The sequence below is a fragment of the Pygocentrus nattereri genome, chromosome 25 (assembly GCF_015220715.1).
Source record: "Pygocentrus nattereri isolate fPygNat1 chromosome 25, fPygNat1.pri, whole genome shotgun sequence".
Lineage (NCBI taxonomy): Eukaryota > Metazoa > Chordata > Actinopteri > Characiformes > Serrasalmidae > Pygocentrus > Pygocentrus nattereri.
The window spans coordinates 25,556,837-25,580,996 of NC_051235.1; the positions used below are offsets into that span (position 1 = coordinate 25,556,837).

The 24,160-nt window shown below is 40.2% G+C and overlaps 1 protein-coding gene and 1 non-coding gene across 4 annotated transcripts in view; both read right to left on the bottom strand.

Annotated features, from left to right (window-relative positions):
- Positions 1 to 226: 226 nt before the first annotated feature.
- Positions 227 to 24,160, bottom strand: part of crtc3 (CREB regulated transcription coactivator 3) — a 45,170-nt gene continuing 21,236 nt past the window's right edge. The window contains exons 5-15 of one of the 3 annotated variants that reach the window (XM_017711616.2): positions 21,685 to 21,747; positions 19,978 to 20,081; positions 12,586 to 12,624; positions 10,390 to 10,475; positions 9,524 to 9,573; positions 9,156 to 9,373; positions 6,819 to 7,084; positions 6,296 to 6,532; positions 4,436 to 4,519; positions 3,493 to 3,688; positions 227 to 2,685 (exon numbers count right to left, since the gene is read on the bottom strand). In XM_017711616.2, the coding sequence (XP_017567105.1) occupies positions 2,480 to 2,685; positions 3,493 to 3,688; positions 4,436 to 4,519; positions 6,296 to 6,532; positions 6,819 to 7,084; positions 9,156 to 9,373; positions 9,524 to 9,573; positions 10,390 to 10,475; positions 12,586 to 12,624; positions 19,978 to 20,081; positions 21,685 to 21,747 (1,549 nt within the window). In that variant the 3' untranslated portion in view covers positions 227 to 2,479. Of the gene's footprint in view, positions 2,686 to 3,492; positions 3,692 to 4,435; positions 4,520 to 6,295; positions 6,533 to 6,818; positions 7,085 to 9,155; positions 9,374 to 9,523; positions 9,574 to 10,389; positions 10,476 to 12,585; positions 12,625 to 19,977; positions 20,082 to 21,684; positions 21,748 to 24,160 lie in introns of all 3 variants that reach the window. The other 2 variants (XM_017711615.2, XM_017711618.2) reach the window with 2 other exon arrangements.
- Positions 15,503 to 15,666, bottom strand: LOC119262484. Its single transcript, XR_005129684.1, has one exon. It is a non-coding gene; the product is annotated as a U1 spliceosomal RNA (small nuclear RNA).

Genomic DNA, 24,160 nt, shown 5'->3' on the forward strand with positions numbered 1-24,160 from the left:
GTTTAGTTCTTAAACTTTTTGTAAACAGTTTTCCCTTTTCTGTTTTAAAAATACATTCTAGTCAGACTGAAATTATGAGGCATATCATATCTATATCTTTGTCTATGTCTAATATATATACATATATACACACACACACACACACACATATATATATATATATATATATATATATAAAAACATACACAAACACACACAGGTGTGTGTGTGTGTGTGTGTGTGTGTGTGTGTCCACCTTTCTTTCATCTTTCATAAGCTTAAAAAATATATATATATGCAAATAAAAAAGTTCTATACAGAAATTACTGATCCCCTCATCTCTTCACTTTCAAACATATGAGGGATTTCATTCACTGACATCGGACATATCCTTTGATGTTAAATGTTAAAGTCTGACTGAAGAGCCTTTAGCTTGCCTTGTGCTTTTAGCTCACCTACAGCCAGTGACACATCCACCAACTAGTCTAGCACACAGTCTCCAGGTCTCTCGCTGGGATGTGTTAAAATCTCCATCATGCACTTCAAGCTGCTCTAACAGTATGGTAGGTGAGGGTGCTGGTGCCCAGAGTCAGACTCAACTAATGACAGGGAGAAAAGAGAGGGGGCACAAAGAGCAGAGCAGAACAAAGCAGAGAGAAGCAGAGGAGAGAGAACAAAAGTAGAGGAAAACAGACTGAAGTAGGAGGGCAGCAGGGGGGTTGGGGGTCAGAAAGAGGGGAGTAGAGGAGGAGAAAATAGGAAAGAGGAAAAAGGAAGAAAAGGGGGGTGAACAGCAGTAATGAGGGGAGTGGAAGAGAAGTGGAGTACAGGAGAGAGAACTAGAGTGGAGTGGAGGAAGGAGAAGACTAGAGAAGAAAGGAGGTGAAGAGGGCAGAAAAGAGGGGAGGGGAGGAGAAAAAAACTAAAGGAAAGGAGAAGAAAGTGAATTGAAGATGAGAGGAGGGAGACAAAAGAGGAGGGAGACAAAAAGAGGGAGGGGAAGGAGGGCAAAAAAGAAGGGAGGGAAGGAGGGCAGAAAAAACAAGAGGGAAATTGAGGACATTATACTGGAGGGCAGAAAAGATGAAAGAAAAAACAGAAAAGAGGGGAGGTTGGCAAGAAAAGGAGAGGTGGTAATGCAGAAGAGACAAGGGGATATGCGGGGGGTACAGAGGAAGAGAGGGGGCAGAAAATAGGAGGGAAGGAGGGCAGAAAAGGGGAAAGGTGGAAGGGGAAAAGGAAAGGGGCATAAATCAGACTGAAGATGAGAGATGCAGAAAAGAGGTGAGAGGAGGGGCGGAGAGCAGACTGGAGGGGAAGCGATCAACTCGACCGATCTTGCTTGTGCATTAGACTGCAGCATGTAGCGCATCAATATGAGCTGGTATCAGACAGGCTGCTGGCTCCTTCTGTTCCAGAACACACCATACTGTTGTGTATTCTTTCTCTACATATTCACACACTGCAGTGAGGGCTCCAGGGGCTGCAGCTATTTGGCATAGAATAAGCCAAACCTTTTCCTTTCCATAAATCTGATGCCTAAAAGCAAAACACAGGTCTGTGGTGATATATCATAAACATTCAAAAACGGTGACAAGTCTAAGAGTAGCACATTTTTTTGGTTACAGCGATTCGGCAGAGACCAGGACAGATGCGTCCTGCGCTATGAAGTTGCATCCATTTGATAGTGCTGTTGGTATCTGGGTCTGATTGTCACACTGACGTGAATGGATTACAATCATTTTGATGTGAGCAAATTTGTGAGTCGGATGGGTTCATTTTCTAGCCCCAGTCAGGAATCGCTGCAACAGGCAGGACAGCAACAACTAAGGCCTTGGAAAAACAACCACAGTGGTGCTGGTGTCACTCCTGAAAGGTAACTTTGCTACAAAAAGACTGCATGCACACATGTTCACCATGCTTTGTTAGTAAATTTAGAATCAAGTCCTGGGGACATTCATTCCCAGTTGGGGGCTTCAACAGATGTTACATATGGGACTTGGCACAGATTAAGCGTGGTCTAAATTATACTGTCAGTGAGGATTTTCCTCTGAAAATGCTTTTCGTAAGTCTAGGACCAGGCTTACTCTGAGTGTGGCAAATGTTTGCATTAAATGCTCGGATTGAATTCGCACATCTCCCGCTCCGAGAGTACTCAGCATGAGTATCATAATCATCACTGTCTCGAGTGGCAGACGGAGAATACAGAGTCAGAATGGCCCCTGAGACACTGCCTGTGTGTGAATCGCACTAATGGGCTCACCAGTCATTTTTTCATTAAGATGTAGTGTCTGTTTGCATTTGTGAGTCTACAAAATGAAAAAAGAGCCACATATTCAGCTGTATCTGTGTGTAGAAAGCAGGGCTAGGTACTGCTGCTGGAGTTTTGTGCATGTATTCGTGTAGCAGTAGGTCAGCTGCTCCATGTGGGAGTATGCATGTGTTGGAGAGAGAGAGGGAAACTGGGGGAATAGGAATATCTGGGCACAAATGCAGCTCTTCAGAGTCTGTCGCTGCGGAAGCTGTCCTCCACTGAGGGGTCTGGCAGAACCATGTCGGGGTCACTGAGCATGCTCAGTCCATCCAAACTGAGGGGTTCAATGCGAAGCTCATCCTCCAGGGGGAAAACTCCCTCCGAATCGAAACACTCAGGAACTGACGATAACACGCTGCTGATGTCCTTAGACAGGCTGGGGTTTGAATCGTCTGAAAGAGAGGATCAGTAAGAACGATTTGCTTGCTGAATTACTACATGTGAGAAATTTGTCTTATATACATCAGACACAGTCTAAAAAAAATATGTTCCTAAATGGTTCTTTTCTTATCACAGTTCTAGGAAAAATACCTAATTGTTAAAGAACGTTTAATACTTTAAACTTTGAAAAGATTTTTCACACCAACATATTTAATTTACAAAACTGATTTTCTAAAAAGGTTGTGAACCACACACTTTTATTTTTTTAATAAAAGAGGTATGTACACATTTTTTAAAGTTTCAAATTGCTCTGTTCAGCAACGTCTACATTGTCCACATATGCAGATTAACCTACAAAACAGCCTGTTTTAACTCATTGGTTTCATGTCATCATAAAAAACAGCTTATTTATATATGTCTCTGCCTAATCACGCTTAAGTCATAAGAAAGGTTTTATCTTGAACAGCTTTTTGAATGAATATAGCCCATCACAACAGAGGCAATTTACACCTACCGATTTTGAAGGCACAGTAACAAAAAACAGCTTGTTTAAGGGATAAAGAGAGGTTTGAAAACGTTCATGTAAAATGAACAAAGACCATTACTGTAACATAAACCTACAAAATGCCACAAAATTGGACCTGAAAAAAAAAAGTAGGATATGTGCCTTTACCCATGCAAACTGGACTGCAGCCCACAAGTGTAAGACTGATCACTAACATCTGGCTGTCACCGTTACTTTTAATTAGCCGATTGTTTATTAGACTGTTAGTCTTGATCAGTGACTGTGTTGCAGCTACTGCTATCACATGCAGTACCTGTAAGGATGATGTTGGGCACTCCTCCTCCACAGTTAGAATACAGCATGTTGGGCTTCATCGTCAGAGGGTCCTGTAAGTTGCCATGGCTACCACCCAGGCCCGTAAGGGAAGCTTGGGAGCAGTAAAGGTTAGAAGAAGGGTCAAATCCTCCAGCCATAGAGCTCATGGCGTGCTCCAACATGTTATACTGGTCCTGCTGTGAGGGTTTGGAGAGTTAAAAACAAACAATACAACACCTCAATATAATCAACACTGTTGGTGCCAAGATTAACAGAGTCAACACCCATGCTAATGAGTTGTGCTTAAGGATATGGAGTGAAAGCAGCTGTTGAGGATGTGACTATGCAAATCCACATGAAATCCCGTTTGGGTGAGAATGAAGCACATGGCCGGAAACCAAAACAAGGCAACAAACCAACAAGCACTAGTCAAATCTGAAAAAACAAAACCGTGACAAAGCTCAAAAGCAACTTTAGTTGTTATGCTTATGAAAAGATTTCCTTAAAACCAATTAGTGATTGACTTCATGCAACTGGTCTTGATGTTTCACGCAGGATCTACTGTTGTTTATCACTCATGTTGGTCACCGTTGACATGGTAACCAACCTGTGAAAACTAAATCTAATTATTTCAGTAAGCACGAGTGGCTTGTATCACTCATTTACACTATGGCTCTACCACTATGTGAATGAGAACCAAACCCAACAGGTATTGTGAACAGTTACCAATAAAGCTGCCACCTAAAGGCGTGGGTTTGTGGATCCTGTGTGTTTCAAACCTTTGCAGATGAGGGAATTTTACTGCCTATTTCCCCACACATGAATTACGTCCTAATTCTGGGCATGAATTTCAGTCTAAATGCAGAATTACCACTGGAAATTCATTTTAATTATGCCTAGGCGTAATCTGAGTCTGGAAAAGTGGCTGGTATTGTCCTTACCTGATAAGGTGGGCATTTGGACTGGCGACCTGAGAACTGCGTTTCCATAAATGGATCGTTGCAGAACACTCCCATGTTGTTCGGCTTTGAAAGGACAAACACAGCAGGTCAGGTCTCAAGTCATATAGCACGTGAATTAGACATGCAATGCACAAGCTGCAAACAAAGATTTCTTTGCTTCAGATGTGGAATTATCCTTTTGTCATAATTCTTAAAGTAAATACATTTTATTTCTAAGATACTTATCTGTTTAGAATACTGATCATTCGCACTGCCTGAGGGGGCAGCTTTTTCATGACTGAATGATCACTGATTCCTGGCTAAAATGTTAAAGATGGGCCAATTTTAAGTTTATTAAAAATTGTCATTGCAAACACAGAAGTGTTATTGTATAATACATTCATAAGATTAACATTACATAACATAAGAAAAACATTTTCAAAAATGACATAATTAGGGAAAGCGACAGTGACAGAGCCATTAATAAAGAGATATAACAAAGACTAAACTTTCAGAGATTAAACCATCCTAAATGTTGTTTACACAATGTTTAAGTAGCTACACATCACAGAGAGACGATGAAAATCCTTGCTTTCTGACTCTGAGTCACTGGCCTTGAGTCAACCTTGATACCCATGCTGAAGCTGAAGATTGGACTCTTGAAATTCACTCTCCATAACTACATCAAAATGAAGCATGCAGCTAAAAAGAGTCACGTGTGGGACCATTTTTTGCAAGAATGTGATGTGGTCAGAAGTAACATGTAATGCTGTATTAAAGTTCAGCAGGAGGATAAGTACAATGACGCATCATATCAGCACCAAACGCCTGCAGGCGCTAAAGAAGAGAAGACGGCAAACTATTTTTTCCATGTTTGAGGAAATCACACAAGTGTATAAAATTATAGATAAGGATATGATGCCCATCAGTGTGGTGGATGCTGGTGGCTTTCTGCTAAGAGCTGCTAAGGCAAGCAACTTTGGTAAGATGCTACAATCTCACATTCCCTTCCTTATTTCACTTCAAGTTAAAAAGTTTTCATCATCATGTCAGCCAAAACAGTTAACTGTAGAGTGGGTATTCTCAGCTGTTGGTCTGACTGATCAGACTGCAAAGTATGCTGACCACTGCTTAAATAGATATGTTGGAATTTCTGAACAAAAATGACAAGAATATTTAGCCATTTAACACAGCGCTTATTAGACGACAACTGACTGTTAATTTAATGTCATGTTGCTTCAGCTCCATCCTCGAGTTGAACTGTTTTTCCCAATTCAGGGCAGCTAGAGCACTCCACACAAGAGAGACCCCTACACACACAAAAAGCGAGGCACCCAGCACACAAAATGGGTCTCTCTCATTAAAACAGCTGAGAAGAGGGGCTTCAGTCCACAAAAACATGTCCAGTGTGAATCCCCCTTTAGCTACAGCCTATTAATCTGTTTATTAGGAAATGGTTGGCCCATTTTTTTGATCCAGTAACAAAACAAAAACTAAAAGCTGTGAGCTACCAACTTTATGTTGATTGTTGAAATTTGGAACATGAACTTCAAGCAGTCAGACCACATATGTGTGTTAACTTGGCCTAATAACATGGTACATATAAGTAAATAGACTACGTTATCTTACTGTCAAACCTGTTATGTTTAGTCATGGTTTTTTATTCAGTAAAGCCATAATATGTTTTCATGGGCCTTGTCAGTGACTTTAGGCTTGTTAAGGATTAAATCACAGACTAATAGCGGTTATCCGTGAAAAGAATTTGCCAAAATTTGCATCCTTATGAGTAACCTATACAAACTTTGTGGAACAGCCTTTCAATCCCCAATTCTATGAAAATAAGTTGTAGCATGTGCTCACAGTGCTACAGTTGAAGTCCAGGGGTACATTCTGTAAAGGAGACACAGGCGGCTGCTGTTGCTGCTGCTGTTGCCCTCCCTGAGCTTGGCGTTGTTGCCCCACAGTATGCTGGGCACCTTGCTGCATGGGTGGATGGGACTGGGGCGGCTGCTGTTGCAAGGGCTGCTGGGATTGCTGATAGAGCGGGTAGGGCGGAGGAGGCTCCATTGGCAAGTTGCTGGTGTCCAAGGCAACCCCCTGGAGAAAGCAGGAAAGCACAAAAATTAGTGCATTTGCAAGGCTGCATACAGGATGTTTCAGAACAGTGTGTCCCTGGCCTTTCTCTGCAAGCAGGTGCCAAATATCAACTTAACAGTTTACACAAACCATTCCAGGAAGTCTGGGAAACTTCTCGTCAGTTTGCACATCATGCTAAAAAGCCAGTGCAATTATGAAAGATATTATTGATACATTCTAGACTAATGGCAACAGCAGCTGCTTTCTGAGAGAGATGCTTTCTTAATTAACTGTACAAGTGCCACACCTGTGTAATAGGAGAGAGAGAGGGTGACATGGTGGGTGACAGCTGCTTCCCCAGGCTGCGTCGCTGCTCAGACCCAGGAGAGAGGGTCAGAGGGCTTATGGGGGCAGGCCGTCTCCTGGGCGAGGTGGCCATGCCTCCAGGAGGAGGGTTGGAGAGCGAAGAAAGCCGCAGAGACGAGTGGATGGAGGGATTGCTGAGAGACGAGTGCAGCTGAGAGTTGGTGAGTGATGCCTGTATGGAGGGATTGCTTAGAGAGGAGGAGAGACCTAAAGGAGAGAGCAAGATTGGTAGAGATCAGATTACCACTTTATTTTACTTAATTTTATTAATGTGCTGCATTTTTCATTATTATCATTATTACTCTTACTAATTCTGTAATTGATCAGGCTTATATGAAGTCCGTTCAGCTTTAAAGGACCTGTATCACCCATGTATCCATATTTTCTTGCTTTTGTGAAACTGTGAAGTAGTATGTAAACACTTATGTTTCAAAATGTACCATTCATTACCAAGACCATGGGAAACTAAGCTGTAAAAACAGCTCATTTTAAATGAACTAATTTTGTGACAAACCAAACAATTTACCCATTTCCCTCTTTTAGCACATGGCAGTTTAACTCTGCCCACTCACAAGTGTTTCTGCCCAGATTGGTTTGTGAATGAGATACAAGACAGGACAGCCAATTTACATATATTAGTTTAAACGGCACAGTAACAGCCTTTTTAAATCTAAGGGACACAGAGAGGTTACAAAATGGTTATTTTAATAAGAACGACTACAAAAACATAAGAGCACACAAGAAAAAAACAATAAAATGTAAGATATGGACCCTTTCAACTTTACTATACTTTGGCAACACTGTACTTAATCCATTCATGCCATTAAATCTACCCTGAATTGCAAAATATCAAACAGAGATACTGATCATGACCCTTTGTAGTCTTATGCAACACGTTCATCAGAATCATGTTGGATGTCTGTAGTCTCAGCCTGATGTCTTCTGCCTAGCTAAGACACAGAGGGATTGTTTGTGAGCTACTGGACCACTGAGGACAAGGAGAAAAGAGCTGTTTATGTGCAGCCAATTTAGGTGGTCAAAGTTCACCGTGACTCTGGGCTTCAGCCAGCCTGCATCCAGTTCAGCCGACATGGGTAGTAGCAGCAGGCCAGTGCAAGTAGTTCCCAGACACAGGCCTGAAAGGAAGGTCCAAAGCTCAAGAGAATGGAAGTGAATGAGAGCAATCAGATAGCGGAAAGCGGGGGGGAGAAGAGTGGAGGGTGGGAGTCCAGCTGCTCTTATGCATGGACATGGGTCTACAGAGAACAAACTGCATTTATTCACCAGACTGTGTCTAGAGTAGCTCTGAAACAAAGGGCAGTGTGTTCACACCGGCGCTTGGGTGAGTCCAACTCAGGAAACTTGCATGTGAGGCTTTAAGTATCAGTCACAAACTATAGGGTGTCACCAACAGGTCCCCTCCACTGTTGCATTTCAGTCCCAGGATGAACTGAAAATATTTATGCTGCAAGTAGTTTAGCACTGAGAGTCGCTTAACTTGGCTGGTTGGTTTCATGCACAGATGAAGCCTTGTAAAGTCTAAAGGGCAACAACAATGGTGAATTACCATTGAAAAGTCGTTTGTCTAGGTTAATCTGTTAAAACCATTATCTAACATAATTGCCTTCTTGATGAATCGGCAATCTGCACAACAGTAATGCATGTTTTAAATTCCTCTACTGCTCTTCTGCTTATATTTTAAAGGCTTTGGAGTGTTATTTCAAATTACGGTTTTTGGAAATCGATGAAGTCAGAGTTAAGTCAAATAATAAAAAAAATCTGAATATAAAAAAGAAATAAAGGAGAAAGAGAGAAAAAAAAAAAAACTCTTCATTTACTTGTCAAAATAACTGATCCACTATAGGGGTATGTAATGACGCACTGAGCCCACAATTCAATCTGATTCATTATATTGTGTTCATGTTTTTTATATTCTCATGATATTTTGAACACAATATGAATGCAGAAACATCATTACTATTCAGCTGTGGCAAAATCTACTAACGAGACTTGGCATGAGGAGTGTGGCACATACGACCAGTAGCTGTGTGTTGATGTCCAACAGCGGCTGGTTGTTTACAATTAGAATTTAAAACTGCCTGATCATCATTTGAAGAATGCTCAACATTTTTGTGACATTTTCTGATATTACAATGCGTTTCGATGCATTGTTACCTAGTCAATTACTTCATTTTAACTTGATGCTTCAACATTGGCAACCCTTTTGTAATTGGTTCTAGAAGCCTTTTAATTTGCAGCAGTGCACACGTGGACTTACCCTGAGAATTTCCGATGCCCAGGTGCATCATGGCTGCAGGGAGATTTCCCGTGCTGCTACCACCGCTCAGGTTGGGATACCCCCCCTCTTCAGGATCCAGTGGGGTGGGCAGAGGAGAGGGGAAGTGCAGGTTACTAAGGTCAGGCAGGGAGCCACCTGTATTTAATGTGCCCTGGTAATGAGAGAGACCAGCGTTCTGCTCTGGAGATGGGAATATGCTATGAATAAGAGAGAAACAGGAAGAACAATATTAGTAGCTCCACACTTCATAAAACTATTTATACACTTTGATGACATGGCTTCCTGTTATCTATATGCATTAACACACAAAGAAGACATTGCTCCAAGAATGTGAAAGCCAGACATACTTGATTCCAGGCACTTCACAGGATTTGGGCCGTGACGACAGTGACTGCACCTGCCACAAAATGACAGAACATTAGGCTGGTGTGTTACACCCAGCACACCTAAAAGCAGTCTGACAATCAGACTACAGAAAGTGAGTCATGAATGTACTGAAATGTAAGAAAAATATGACAAAACAAAACATTAGGCACCTAAACACACTATTTAAAAGCATTTAGCACAGCAATAAGTGTGTTTTCCTTGTAAAACAACATCATATGTCATTAGAATACATGCAATAAATAAGTAACCTGAAAAAAGAATGTCTTAAAATATCTTGAAAGTGAAAGAGAGCAGTTATCTTGTGACCCAGTCTGAAATGACAAAGTTTGGGTTCAGATGTTTCCTGGCTTCCCTCAGCCATCACATGAATTTGTTAAATCCCATCACCAGCACCCCTTGAGTTAACATAATGAAGTACCGCTTTAAATGGTTAAAGGAACACAGTGACATAAAATAACTATTTACTGTGTTAATGTTATTTTCGTTTACTCTTACATTCATTTTGTCAGAAAAAATAAACACTTCCAGATAAATAATGTTTTAAACTTTTGCACACTGCATGTTTACATAAAATGATAAAGAAGAAAGTGTTTTTTAAAGGGCCCTTGTGTATTTTATTACAAGCAATGGTCAGAGTGACATTAAAATCTTTAGTTCAGCCGTAACATTAAGCAAAACCACCAAGATGGTCAATGGGCTGACATTAACACATAGTGCAAGTTTTGCAGCCCCATACTGGAAAAAAAATGCAAGTGGAAAAAGCAATAATAAACAAGAAAGAGCACAGAGGCATTAGTGCATCTACCAAAGTCTGCAGCTCACACACCTTTTTGGCTTCCCACAGCTGCTTGGGCAATGGCTTACTCACACCAATCAGACTCTCCTCGTTAGGGATGGCAGGGAATGAGAAGACTGCAGAAAAAGGAAAGAAAATCCATTAGCAACACTCTCAATCTGACTACACCAGAACACCACAAAATCAGTCACGTCGCACAGTAAACCAAATAAAGCAGCGAGCGGGAACTCAGAAGACATGGCATTTGAAATTATTATATGATCCATTAACTAACTCTACTGATAATAAGTATTAATATTTAGCAAAAGACAACAAACCTATCATACAGTAACAGGGTTGTAGATCAACTGTTAATGAAAAAAATAAACCACTGTTTGACCAATGATATTGGTTCTAAAAAAAAAAACAAACAAACAAAAAAAAAAAACAACCATTCTTAAATGAACAGGTGGTTATCATATCATGCTAAGGAACATTTTTAAATGGTATAACTGGGTATAATAGGAGATTGGTTCTAGTAGATATGCCTATTGAAACAAATAAATACTTCATCAGAGAATAAAAGTACAGCTACAAGATTCAAGAGGGTTAATGTAAACAGGCAGTTATACTGTACAATGAAATTCTTACTTTGATGTTCCTCCATTCACCAAATATAATCTTAATATAATCTTAGAATATAAAAAATAGAAAAACAGAAAAAAGAAAATATAGGAATATAAAAACAGCAGTAAAAAGTACAGTTTTAGTGCAAAGTTGAAAGAAAATTAAAAGTTACATGTGCGTACATGCAAGTATGTAGAGCAGCGGTTCATAAAGTGCATGTTACAAGTAACAGAGGTAAAGAGTAGCGTTCTGTACAAGTAACAGAGGTAAACACTAGTGTTCTGACAGCAGCAGTACAGCATATGTAAGTTGCACTTATTGAGTGCAAGGTCAGCCAAAAGTTAAAGCAGTTCAGAGTGGGGGGGTGGGGGTTAATGAGTGCTGTACCATCTCAGAAGCTAATATCCTCAAGTAATATAACCGATAACTGCTTTGTTCATGTTCTCAGAGAGAAAGCCTAATGCCCAGCAGTGTAAGGAAATCACACATAGGTGCGCAAATTTGGACAGCAACAGCTTTCAAGACCTACTGGGGTACTTCAAACTAAAGCTGCTCTGGTCGTAGAATTTATGTTCACTTTGACTTGGGCTACCAAAAAGTGAAACTATAACTCGAACCTTAGAATGCAGAACTGTCAGTAGCCCATCATTAATTATTCTATTCACTTTGTAAACGTTTTAGTATAATCATGAACATGCTGAAGCCCCTCAGTTAGGGTAACCAGGTTAGGGTATATTACATATGGTTTCAGGCTGTTTCTACAGACACTTATTCCAGGCCCCACCTATGAGTACTTTTTGAACACTTTTTCATACAGAATTCAGCTAACGTGTGCACTTTTAAGTGTAAATATCATCAGTCTCATAAGTGATATTTTGATGGGTTGCATCCTTGATTTTAGGTTAATAATAATTTACAATTGACTAATGACCATCAGTTATCAGCCAAAACGTGCACCGTTATACATCTGCAAAACTGTTTCTATCAAATGCCCTCTGTTTCCTAAGGATTTCAACAGGAAGAACCAAAAAAAAAAAAAAAAAAAAAAAAAAAAAAACACCCCAAAACAAAACAAAACAAAACAAACGATTCTAATCAAAAGGCCAAAATCTCCCTGTGTCTGGCCATTCTTGCCAGTAGGGGACACCAACTCTAACAATTATCTCTCTACAGTTGTACAGAAATATGCAGAAACAGCACATACATACATACATACATACATACATACATACCACATAGATGGACGCACATATAGATGCATACATACATCGTGTAACATATCGCTGCTGTCAGAACAAAACGTTATATCTCCATTTTTGTTGTTTTTCAATTTTTGGCATAATCTGAAAATGTGTGTTGTCCATTACATTGTGTGTAAATTTTATGATGAATGAACCGAAAGAAATGGCCCGAAAATACTTGGAAACACGTCTGGCTCCACTGACTTACATTAAAAGTATGTTTTTCATTCTACTGTAAACTTACTATTTTGGAGATACAAGACTTCGTTACGTCAGCAGCGACATGCACTTACATTTTGGACAGACACAAAAAAAAAATTTACTTAAAAACAGCCATTCTTTCCTGTTCAATGTCCACATTCTGCTCAGAGACACTTACCATCTCCTGTACCATCCACCTCTGCTTCATTCATGCTGGCTACACCACCACATCGACATGGTAAAGAAAACAGGAAGAGAGAAATAAATTTTACATCACAAAAATATATTTAGCTCATCTGTATCTAGCAATGTTGTCAACAATAAAGGCTAAATATTTCCTATGCACACTGACCCATGTAAATATGAGCATCATGCTTATATACACTACACAAGACTTCCCTGTGGCAAACACAAGCTCTAAACTTTAATCAATATGTCCCTGGCTGTCAAAATGACTGACAGACATTGTCTTTAATACTATGAAACTCTGCAAACTTAGCTAGTGTCCAAAGTACAGAACAGGCTCAACATTTTTCAGGCTTCACATCTCGAGTAACAGAAATAGGAAGAAAATAATCATGTGCAGCAGGTCACTAACATGTTTACTTATATTTCTATAAAAGAAGGCTTTTTACAGCTATAAGCTGCAGTGCTGGGTGTTAAACCCCACTGGGAGAGCCTTCCCCACAGCACAAATATTTGATTCATACAAACTGAGTCACTCAGAGTGCATGCTCAGCTCCGCCTACTACGGAGCTCAGGCGCACGCTACAACCTTCCGCTGCAGGCTGGACTTGGAGAGAAAGACACAATGTCCCATCTCTATAAGACACTATAAGAGGAGCTGCTTTTAGGGAGAGGAAAAGGCCTCTGCAAACCACAAGTGCAGTGAGAATCAAATGACAGCCATTGTTTAGTGTCCAGAGGGATACTGTAGAGAACAGGCCTCCTTTCTACTTCCCCTGGGTGCGCTGGGCCAGCTCTGGCTGAGTGTAGGCTTGGCGCGGGCCTGGAGCCAGTACTCCATGCTCTACAGATCCAGCAGGGCAACTGCGCCCAGACACCCAGCAGAGACGCACAATAGAGGCAAACAAATGTCCAGTGGCACCTCATTTCCCCCTCACTGGGACAATCTAACCCCCCCACAGTTTCACAACATGGAAAAATAACAACTAGGATGGAAAATGCTCAGCCTAGAACCACAACTGTATAATTTCTCAAATTACAATTGACGTTCTTTACAAATTGTAGTTAAATTTTGTGCTTTAAATCTAAAAAGTGCAAAGCTTAAACTGTTTTGCCTCATAGGGTGGACGGTTATATTAGTATTGAGAAATGTCCCAAATATTTTGACCATTGCATATAAATCACTATGTTCATCAGGTTCAGCTGCTTACTGCGATCACTGGGAGAATGCTATATTTCCATTATCGTCACGTGATGACATAAAGAAGTTGCATTTTTATTCAGACTTATTACATCATAGAATAATCAGGTTTAATTGAGACAGCCTCAAACTATTAATTTCATCTTCTTAACCTGCTGTCCCTACAAACTCTTTTCACTTTGTGCTTCAAGTCTAAAAAGTGCAAAGCTTATCTTGATCTGCCTTGTGGCCGTCACTGCCAACTAATCAGTGATGACTGATAGAGAACTTAATTTTTACCAAGTTTAATGACCTACTGGTAGCCCTAGGCTGTATTATTTTAGACTTGTTAAATTCTCTTCTTTATTAATTCTATTTTCGATTCAGTTCTATTTTGTTCTATTTTCACTGTATGCCAAAAAGTGCACGGCTTCAGTTGTTCTGCCAAGCAATTTATCGTATTTATTATATTGTTTCTAGCTTAATTTTTTGTTTGCACACTATGTCTGCATGTTTGCACTTTGTATCTCTTATTCCTTGTTGCACCGTGTTGCTCCTGGTGGAACGTAATTTCACTCCACTGTGTACTTGTACATAGATGGAATGACAATAAAAGCCACTTGACTTGAAAATCTAAAATAATAGATATCTTGGATCAAAGGCTTATGTAAGAACAACATACAAACTGCGTCATGAACCTACGTAAATACTAGTTATGGACAAATACGGAGAGAAACTGCCTGGTTCCAAATGGTGAAACTGCTATACCATAACAACTCGAGGAGGGACAATAATGTACATAATGAATATTTTGCTCTAAAGGAGGATACAGAAATAGCAACCTATCATTCTGTTTTGATTGGCCTCCCGCTGCTCCAAAATAACACTTTAATAGTAGGTGTTCTGAACAAAAGACACACTTGGTTTCTGTTTGTCCTGTCCAGTCAATTTCACCTCACCTAACACTATGCAACACTGTGCGTCTGTACTGCAGACTTTGGAGGTCTGATTTAATCCCAACTCCCAGTCGTCTCCGTAACTGTAACTTTTTCTTATCAGCCAGCACGTCTCTGCAAAAGACAAGTGCCCCGGGCTACAGACACGGTGTCTCATCTGCTGCAGACTCATACCTGCCCTGGATACTTCACCAACATCCTGCTTAAACTTGTTGACTAAACAAAGAGAGGAATAATCCATCAGGAAAACAGCGATGTAATCCTGCCCGCCCCAACTCAGATCTGATAAACTACATATCCGGTGTTACAGCTACATAAACTCTCCGCTTGCAAGAGACAGCATAAAAGAGATCAAGAGAGAGAGAGACAGTTCAGCAGGTACAGTCCTCTCTGCTCTGCAGAGCCAAGTTTTTCCCTCATTACGTGAGCAGTTGAAATTGATGCCTCTTATTCAGTGCAGTGTGATTAATATTATTAAGTGATTAAGTGATACTTTTTTGATCCCACAACCGGGGAAATTCCATCTCCGCATTTAACCCATCCATGAAGTGAAACACCACATACACACTAGTGAACACACACACTAGGGGGCAGTGTGCACACTTGCCCGGAGCGGTGGGCAGCCCTATCCACGGCGCCCGGGGAGCAGTTGGGGGTTAGGGGTCTTGCTCAAGGACACCTCAGTCATGGACTGTCGGCCCTGGGGATCGAACCGGCAACCTTCCGGTCACAGGGTCAGATCCCTTAATCTCCAGCCCACAACTGCCCCAAATCAGGGGAGAGCGCAAACGCAGTCCCCCACTACCAGAAATTATGCAGTCGAGATTCCCACATTTGGGGAATTCGCAGGGGTCAGCACAACCGTAGTGCAATGGCTGAGCCTCACCCTGGGTGAACCACATTCTTGATCATGGTATCTCCCCTGCCAGGTAAGTATGAATGTATGAATTATCACAGTTATAATCACCTGACTGCAGTTATTTGATCTGTTCAGTATTATTTAAGCTGTCGAATTATCACAACTGTTCGATCTCACAATCATATCTTTGTTACAACAGACTATTTAATTGGGTGTATTTTAGAGTTCAGACAAAAACATGTTAAAACAAAGCTGAAACCTCATTCATGAGACACCTCATGGTAGTGCTGCGCAATATGACCTCAAATCAATATCACAATTTTTTATGAATATTTTACCTCGATTACAATTAATTAACAATTATTTTGTTTTTTTTTTTGCCCTCATAAATTCCTTTTATGCCAATCCAGCTGCACATTCGTCATAATTACATGCTGCTGAGACCTAATAAACATTTGGGGTGATCACTGCCACACCTTTAGAGGGCGGCAGTGAGTAATGTTCATCTATTTAAACTTGAGCCGTTTCTGTGATCAGTTGGGAACTACTAGGTATTGATAGCTAGAAAGAGAGATCAGCCCATCTGGCCATTTAAGGCATGTCCTGTAGAAGTTCCATATGATGAACAACAAATTCAATTATTTATATGGTAATTAATTAGGTAAAATTTCAAGACCATGACGGGCTTAGGATCTAATATTAATATTTGAATAAACAAAATGTATAATTATATATATGATTTTCTGGATGTTAGTGTGTTTGTTCAACCATTATCAATATCAAATGGATCCTCAAAGGGAATCAAACAGATTTTATTTTAATATGTAGTGCTGTTATCTCAAACTCAAAAAACATGCGAGGCCACTAGCCAGGTGGTCTTCTTCAAGGAGGGCCAGTAGAACCCCCCCCCCCCCCCCCCCCCCAATTTTATCTACACATTTGCACTAATGCAAATGCATCTTCGTTAATGCTAATTAGCAGGCTGTCACCACAAACCACAACTACTAATGATGATTGTGATTATTATTATTATTATAATAGTAAAAATACACAAAGCATTTAGTAAATATTTTAATGTTCACCTGAAATAAATACACTTCTAACAGTTAAAAACGTCTCAGTCGAACTGCATGGGTCTTTTATTACAATAGCATGGGCATTTCTGCTAAATGCAAGTGGTGTTTTTGCGAGTTAAGTGCTGGGAATGGAGAGCAGTTATCTGCGTTCTCAGTGGATTGGTTTGATAATTCTATCAATTTCTTAATTCTGACAAGCTGCATGAATAAATAAATATTAGAAACAAAAAGACAGAGTTATCTGCACACTCAGCCGGTCTTGAAGCCAAGACCGTTAATTTGCGATACCGGACTCAAGTATCACAGCGCAAGTTTAAAGACAGTTAGACAAAATTGATAAGGTTTGATCACAAAAAAGGGGAATGAATGAGGCTTACTCTGGTCAGCTAAATGGTTCTGACTGATCTTAGAAGGTTTATTATGAATATATTTTGCAGCTAAATACATGAAAGAGAGCAACAGAATTCCTAAACAGTTATAATCCTGTGCTCCAGAAAGCTGAAGGAACGCATCACGTTAGCCAGTGCAGTACTCAAAATGGCACTACTTATACAGTATGACGTCAAATAAAACACAAAAATGTGGTGGGTGACTGAGTATAGCACTTTCCATTCAGTGTATGGCAAACGATGGGGCTTATCTGAGATGGGACCCACAGAGAATGCTTAAAAGCAGTCCTGCTGAGATGTACTCAGCAACACAACTGAGTTATTCAGTCATTTACATCTCATCTGAGCTTTCAGGAAGCAGACTGAAGCAGGCCTTTGTTGTATTCCTACCATGGTACTTCATAACTGAAAAAATATATAGCAACACCACCAGCCCTGTGCCTGTAAAGCAATCCTCTCATTTAGTTAACTGTGCAGAAAAGAACCGTGCTAGTCGATTAAACTGTGATGGGGGTTTCCATACATACATTTTTAATGAACAATAATAAAAACAGACAGATTGTCGGACAGGCAGACAGACAGACAATAATAGCAAACGCGTCCATCTGAAGCAAGTAAAGGTTTTTTTTTGTGAAAGTGAAGAACATTACAAAAGCACAGTTCAGTAAAAGTTGTGCTGGTAATATATAGTCATCTTTAACTTGGCCACAAAACTGTGATTAATCTTGAAAGACTTGGTAAAGTCATCTAGACGCCTTCCTCTCTGAATCATCTGAGTCTGAGGTGTTTGAACTACTTACATGAGAGCTAAATTTGTTTTGTCTCATATCTGAAACTTGGTGCTGTCCAGTACGACCTAACTAGGATGTCCATTATGACATACTGGCATGATATCTGCCCAGAGCATGTTCAACCAGCACAGCCCAACAGCCACATTTCCACAATACTGTCACCTACACTGGGTACAATAAACATGGTATTAATGTAGATTCACCGATTCACGCAACATGCTTACAAGTTCAGTTATGGTAATGTATGGGAACAAGAGAGATATACCGTCTTCCTACAGTCTGAATGAAATAATAAATGAACGACCAGTAGAAAATGAGCTCATCACATTAAATGACACAGTTAACCGACACCGGCCTAAATGTCGTCATACATGCCTGACTGAGGGCGGAAGGCAATAATGTTGTATGCAAAACATCCAGACAGACGAGTAAAAGAAACGATTTCACGGAATACACTGTAATGATCCATACAACAACAACAACAGCAACAACTGAAGAAAGCCCTCTTAATATTAAAAATCCATTTCTAACATTAATTTACAGCTTGGTTCCCAAACCTAGTTCAACAAACCTCCCGCACTGTGCATTTTATCTTCACCCTGCTCTATAACCAGTGGCTCAGCTCAGGAAATCCATGATAATAACATGATGAGTCAGGTGTGATCACATCAGGTGTTTTAGAGTGGTTCAAGCACAAAAACATGCAGTGCCCCCAAAAAGTTAGACTAAAATCCACTGCTAATAAGCAAAACAAACAAGGATAAGACAGACACAAACAAACACAGACCCAGAGAGCTCTTCTCAGCAGTCTACGTTCTGCACAAACAGCACACACTTGGGATATCTGTGTTACGGCACATGAACCAAAGACCGTGTTGTCTGTTAATCAGTGACCTGGGCCTTACTAAATAAACACCCAAACAACCACGATCACCTTCACACAAGCACAGCTGAAGACTTCAGCACTGTGTAATCTGCAGCTCTACAGCAGTCAATGACTGTCTACCAGAGCAGAATACAAACACAGCTGCAGCTGCAACTTAAGCACCCCTCTCACTCTCTTAGTTGTTTGTAATAATCACAGCAAGCATGTACTAATGCTGACACAGGCGCAGCACTCACCAGCCTCACACAGAGCGCTCTAACCCAGCTTCTTTCCCTCCTACGCAGGGGCTGATTTGATGCTGTCCAGTACAGGTCCAACTATGACTGGGTATCAAAATTCAATGATTTTATAGTACCAAACAAATTACTTTATTACTATTGTGTATCACATATTTCTGCACCAAACAATAACAAACAGAAGAACCTAAACACTCATCAACAACAGTGAGCCAATAAGCAGGCCTGTTCCAAAATGTAGACCACTGACTGGCTGTCTACAGTAAATGCCATTAGCATGCTCTGCCACTGCTGGATAAATTCTGTGCAGTGCTCCTTTGTGTACTTCACAGTATAAAGCAATATATGACGTGTAACTTAATATAATAAGTTTAAAAGAAAGCATCAAAAAACAGCACAGCTTAGAAATCGGTACTGGAGTCAAGGTAATGTTATTAACATTTTTTAAACTATTTCCATCACTATGCCCTTTGGGAAAACGTACTTCAAGGGGTTTTACTAGTAAGGACTATGGTCACATAAACCATGCACGTTCAAAGAACTATATGACTGCACACATGGTTATCTATGCTATTAAACAGTTCTTCTCTATTTCTCAATGATGGAAAATCTTATGTACACTGTATGATTAACTAGGCATGAGGGAAAATTGATTCTTCGATGCATCGCGATGCTGACGTGAACGATTCCACATTGTAGTTGCTGCCAGCCAGGGGATTATCAAGCAAGTGATGGCAAAGCTTCCATTTCAACTCAGTAAGGACGAAGTGAATTACAAACTTTTACTGCCGAGGTTTTTCATCCATACACGGTCATTGAGAACCAGGGCTTTTGCGCCAGGTTGCAGACTTTGGAGCTGAGATACAGCATCTCAAAGATATTTTACTGATACAACGACCCTTGAAGTTAGTTAGTTAGTTATTTATTTATTTATTATATTTTTAAATAATAATTGTATCACAGCACCCCTACTAGCCAATAAAATGTGGTGATGGGAATGGCGGAGCTCACCGTTACGCTGGGGGGGCCCCCTACCCATCTGCTGGTTCATGCAAAAGGGATCCTGCGGGTTGGGGTTCATCGCACTTGTATGCAGAGCTGAGTCCGAGTTGGTTCTGTTGAGGAAAAAAAGAGAAAGTGAGACACAGGGTGGGGGGTGGGGGGGATTGAGAAAGGTAAAAAGAGCACTGGTAACTGGCATACTGGGTAAAAAAACAAATGGCCTGTTCCTTTCAGAGCAGCCAACTGAGGCTGAGCAAAAGCTTGTGCACAGTGGAGTCCATACATGCAGGTAAGTCAGACAGCCCCCACCCGACCACTCACTGCTCTCTTTAACCAGTAACACATGAGTTGTCTCTCAAGGGCTCTTCAGGAAGCTCCAGTGCTTTTCTGGCTCTCTCTGCCGAGCACACACTCAGTACAGAGCTCCACCATTAATCACTGCACATGAAAAGGTGAACGCAGTGCATTTGTCTCCAACAGCAGCTTGTTTTTTTAAGTGCATTATGCATCATGACGGAATGAAAACTACAGCACCAAAGTACAAAGGTGAGTTTGTTTCAGTGTGAGCTCATAGTGCTTTTGGAGACAAACACTGAGGCAGGGCTCAAATCTACATTTAGAATGAAAATATGAACTTACAGTGATGAACAAAAGCTCCAAGCCCAAGCATTTTACTAAATTATGATAAAAGTGTCAACATGGCCACTATTTTCTAGTTTCATATCAATTAATGTATGTGTGGAATCAATCTATTAGTGATACTAATTAACAGGACAGTATATAGTCTTCCTCTACAGCACACTACTGCACATTTTAATGCACTACTACTATCTATGAGCTGAATTGAATGTGTTATATATATATATATATATATATTTATATATATATATAAACATATATAAACAAACATTGTTTTATTTTTCCAATCCGTTAAACTCAGCCAATAAACAGAAACTGCACACCAACATTTGCAGAAAAATGTTATTTTTAAGTGTGTTCCCTGTAGAAAACTTGTTAACTTATTTTCATCAAAACACATCATCTGACCATCATGGTGGTGTTCAAACATTTGCAAAAAACTGTAAATCTATTTGCAAATCATATTCAACATTTACAACTGAAAGCAGAATTTATACACTAAATTTGCCCATATCGGCGTTGATTGTGGTTGTATTTAAATTAAACAAGTAATTAAAAAAAAATCTGAAACAGATCAAATCAACAGTGATCTATTAAAAAAGGTCAATTTAAAAATTTTGAACTACGCATTAAATGGCAATTGTATCAGTAATGACCAATTCCATGCTCATGCTTTGATTTCCAGTGTGAAGATTCAAGCCTAGGCATATCTTACATTTTTTATTTTATGTTTATTTATTTTTTTTACATTAGCCGTCCCTAATTTGGCTTAGTTTAATGTGGAAGTGATTGCCTTCCATTACAGTCATTTACTTGTTCATTCTTCAGAGTTAAAATATGATAGAAATAAAATAGAACCAAAGTGGCCCTGATTGGTGACATGCTAGAAATCGACTTGACCTTAGTCATAAACAAGAAATGGCACAATAAATAATCAAAGAAGAGAATGTGTGAATGAGAGACAGGATGATAATATCTGTCAAAGGGAGAAAGCAGAAGAGAGAAAATGCAAGACAGAAATCCAGAGCAGATGATCTGTGACAGGAGTTCAGTAGAAGTTCGAAGATCAAAGGTCACCTGTTGAGCTGCGATATTAATCTAAACCCAGGCCGTTTCTCTTCAGTCCAGGGCTGCTGCTCCCTTTGGAAATGGAAACAATCATGTGTTACTCACTATCATTAACACACAGGGAGTGGAGGTCAACCTGGCTTGGGGTTAGTAGAGGGAGATGAGCAAAAAGACAAAGATAAAGATGAAGAAAGAGAGGCAAGCCTGCGATTAGCAGTATCCTCGGTGGGCCTGCGGGCACACAAAAACAGAACTACACAAATCACAGCCTGGTCCCTCATGTTAACCTAAGCAGGTCACACCTCACAGATTTACTACAGGGACGGTCACGTCTGGGAACAAATCAGAGAACAAACAAATGTGCTGCAACATCCACAGCCTCTAAAGGGCTGAATCAGACAGATCATCAAGAAACCTGAAACACAGCATGATATGGGCAGCTTGATATGTGCATTCTGGCTGATTTTGATATTAAAGTTTCTGCAAGAATTAACAGTAAATGAACAGATATAACCGAAATTAAGGTACTGCCAGCAGCAGCCTCTTTAGGGTGATATCAATAATGTTAAGAGGCTAAAAATATCAGGAAGACAATCATTTAGAAGCAAGCAGAGAAATGAACTTAAAAATGAACTATTTAAGCAGTAGAATAAGGGAGGGAGTGTGTTATCATGAAATAACATCATGGCTGTGATTTGGTCACCGTAGATCATCACAGCTGTGATGTTATTCGCGATAACATGCCCACAAGTGTTCTATTGCTTTTATACAATAGTTAAATAAATTATTAAAGTAGGAAATTAATAAACTGGGCCGTGAACATGTCATTTAATATTTTAATGTTCAGTTCCTTCTGCCAAATTATAGTTTAACAAGCAGTTTTGTGCTACATCAGAGTAACGAGCTCCACCCACTCGCTGCTCAGCCAGCAGTTCTCCAGCCCCTTAGACTAAATTCCCAAACTGTCGTCACCACTAAGCAGCTTTTTTGTTTTTTTATTGTGTCAGTTTTATGGCTCAGTCTGATTTGGGCAGACTTTGAAGATCAGACTACACGTTTGGCGTTTGACTCTTCCAGGTTGGTACTATGCATCATAGCACATGATTAGTCTGCATATGTTCTCCATCTTCCTATGATATAGAACAAGTACCCAAGTAGTGATTTCAGTATTTGAATACTGTCACCTCAATCAAGTAACCAACCAATCACCTGTGTATTTTCCTATGGGGCAGTCATGGGCTGGAGGTTAGGGAACCAACCTTGTGACCGGAAGGTCGCTGGTTCGATGCCCAGAGCCGACAGCACATGACTGAGGTGTCCTTGAGCAAGACACCTAACCCCCAACTGTTCCCCGGGCACTGCGGATTGGGCTGCCCACCACTCCGGGCAAGAATGCTCACTGCCCCCTAGTGTGTGTGTCTAATAAGGACTAATAAGGATCACTTAATCTTAATAGCATATTTTATAATTATAATGATTTAGGTCACTAAGATTTTCTGAGTGTATTATTGATATCATCTAGGGGTGCACATTCAGAAATGGCAAAATCAGATTCAGCAGATTTATGAGATTTATTATCAGAATTGGTCAATGTATTGTTTCTATTTTGGAAGATCTGTGTTCCAATTTTAGGACATATATACTGTGGGACAGCAAGGTGCACTCGCCCTGGTTAAAATAACTTGTTTGAGATCAAATTATCTATATGTCATATTAGTAAGTCAAAAAAGCACACAAAGAAATTACACAGGGCAGGCAATAAGCACAATGTATATACTCTGCAACTGCACATCATAGAGCCCAGATGTAGAACCCCCAGGTGTGGAGCATCTGTAGGCTGTGTAAGCAGGTTTAGAAAACACTGATGCCGTTCTTTAATATTTCCACCAAAAGAGCCCCCCAACAACAAAACCCCCCAGGGAAAGGAAATAATAGCAATAAACCATTTTCAATCTGTCTGCATGGCAGGTGGGAAAAAGTTATCTAGAGCACAGCTATTTAGGGGATATCAGGGTGATATAATTGTGATTTACAAAGTGATTTACCAACACGAAATGTAGGAAAGAAAAAAAACAAACAAAAAAAAAAAAAAACACAAAACACCACAGTTGGGCCATCTCACCGCTGCCCGACACACGTGGGACATCAGCTTTGTTTCACGTTACTACGCAAAGCCTTTTTACCCCCACCCACTAAACTGTATTAAGGCTTAGCAGCACATGCCATATGGACTGCTGAGGCCAAGCGGCCAGCCTAGTCTCCCATCTCCGTAGAGATATCTGGGAGTGTAAATTAAAGATGGCACTCTCAAAACAGAAGATTAAATCCACAGACATGCAGAATGAGGGGATAAGCTGGAAAATACATGGAGACAACTGACTAGTCCATATAAAAATCCAAACAAGACAAAGCTGTTGCCCACCAGAGAGAGAGAGTTGGAGAGTGCTTTATATGAACCTCCTACAGGCCACTTGTGTTTTTGTTC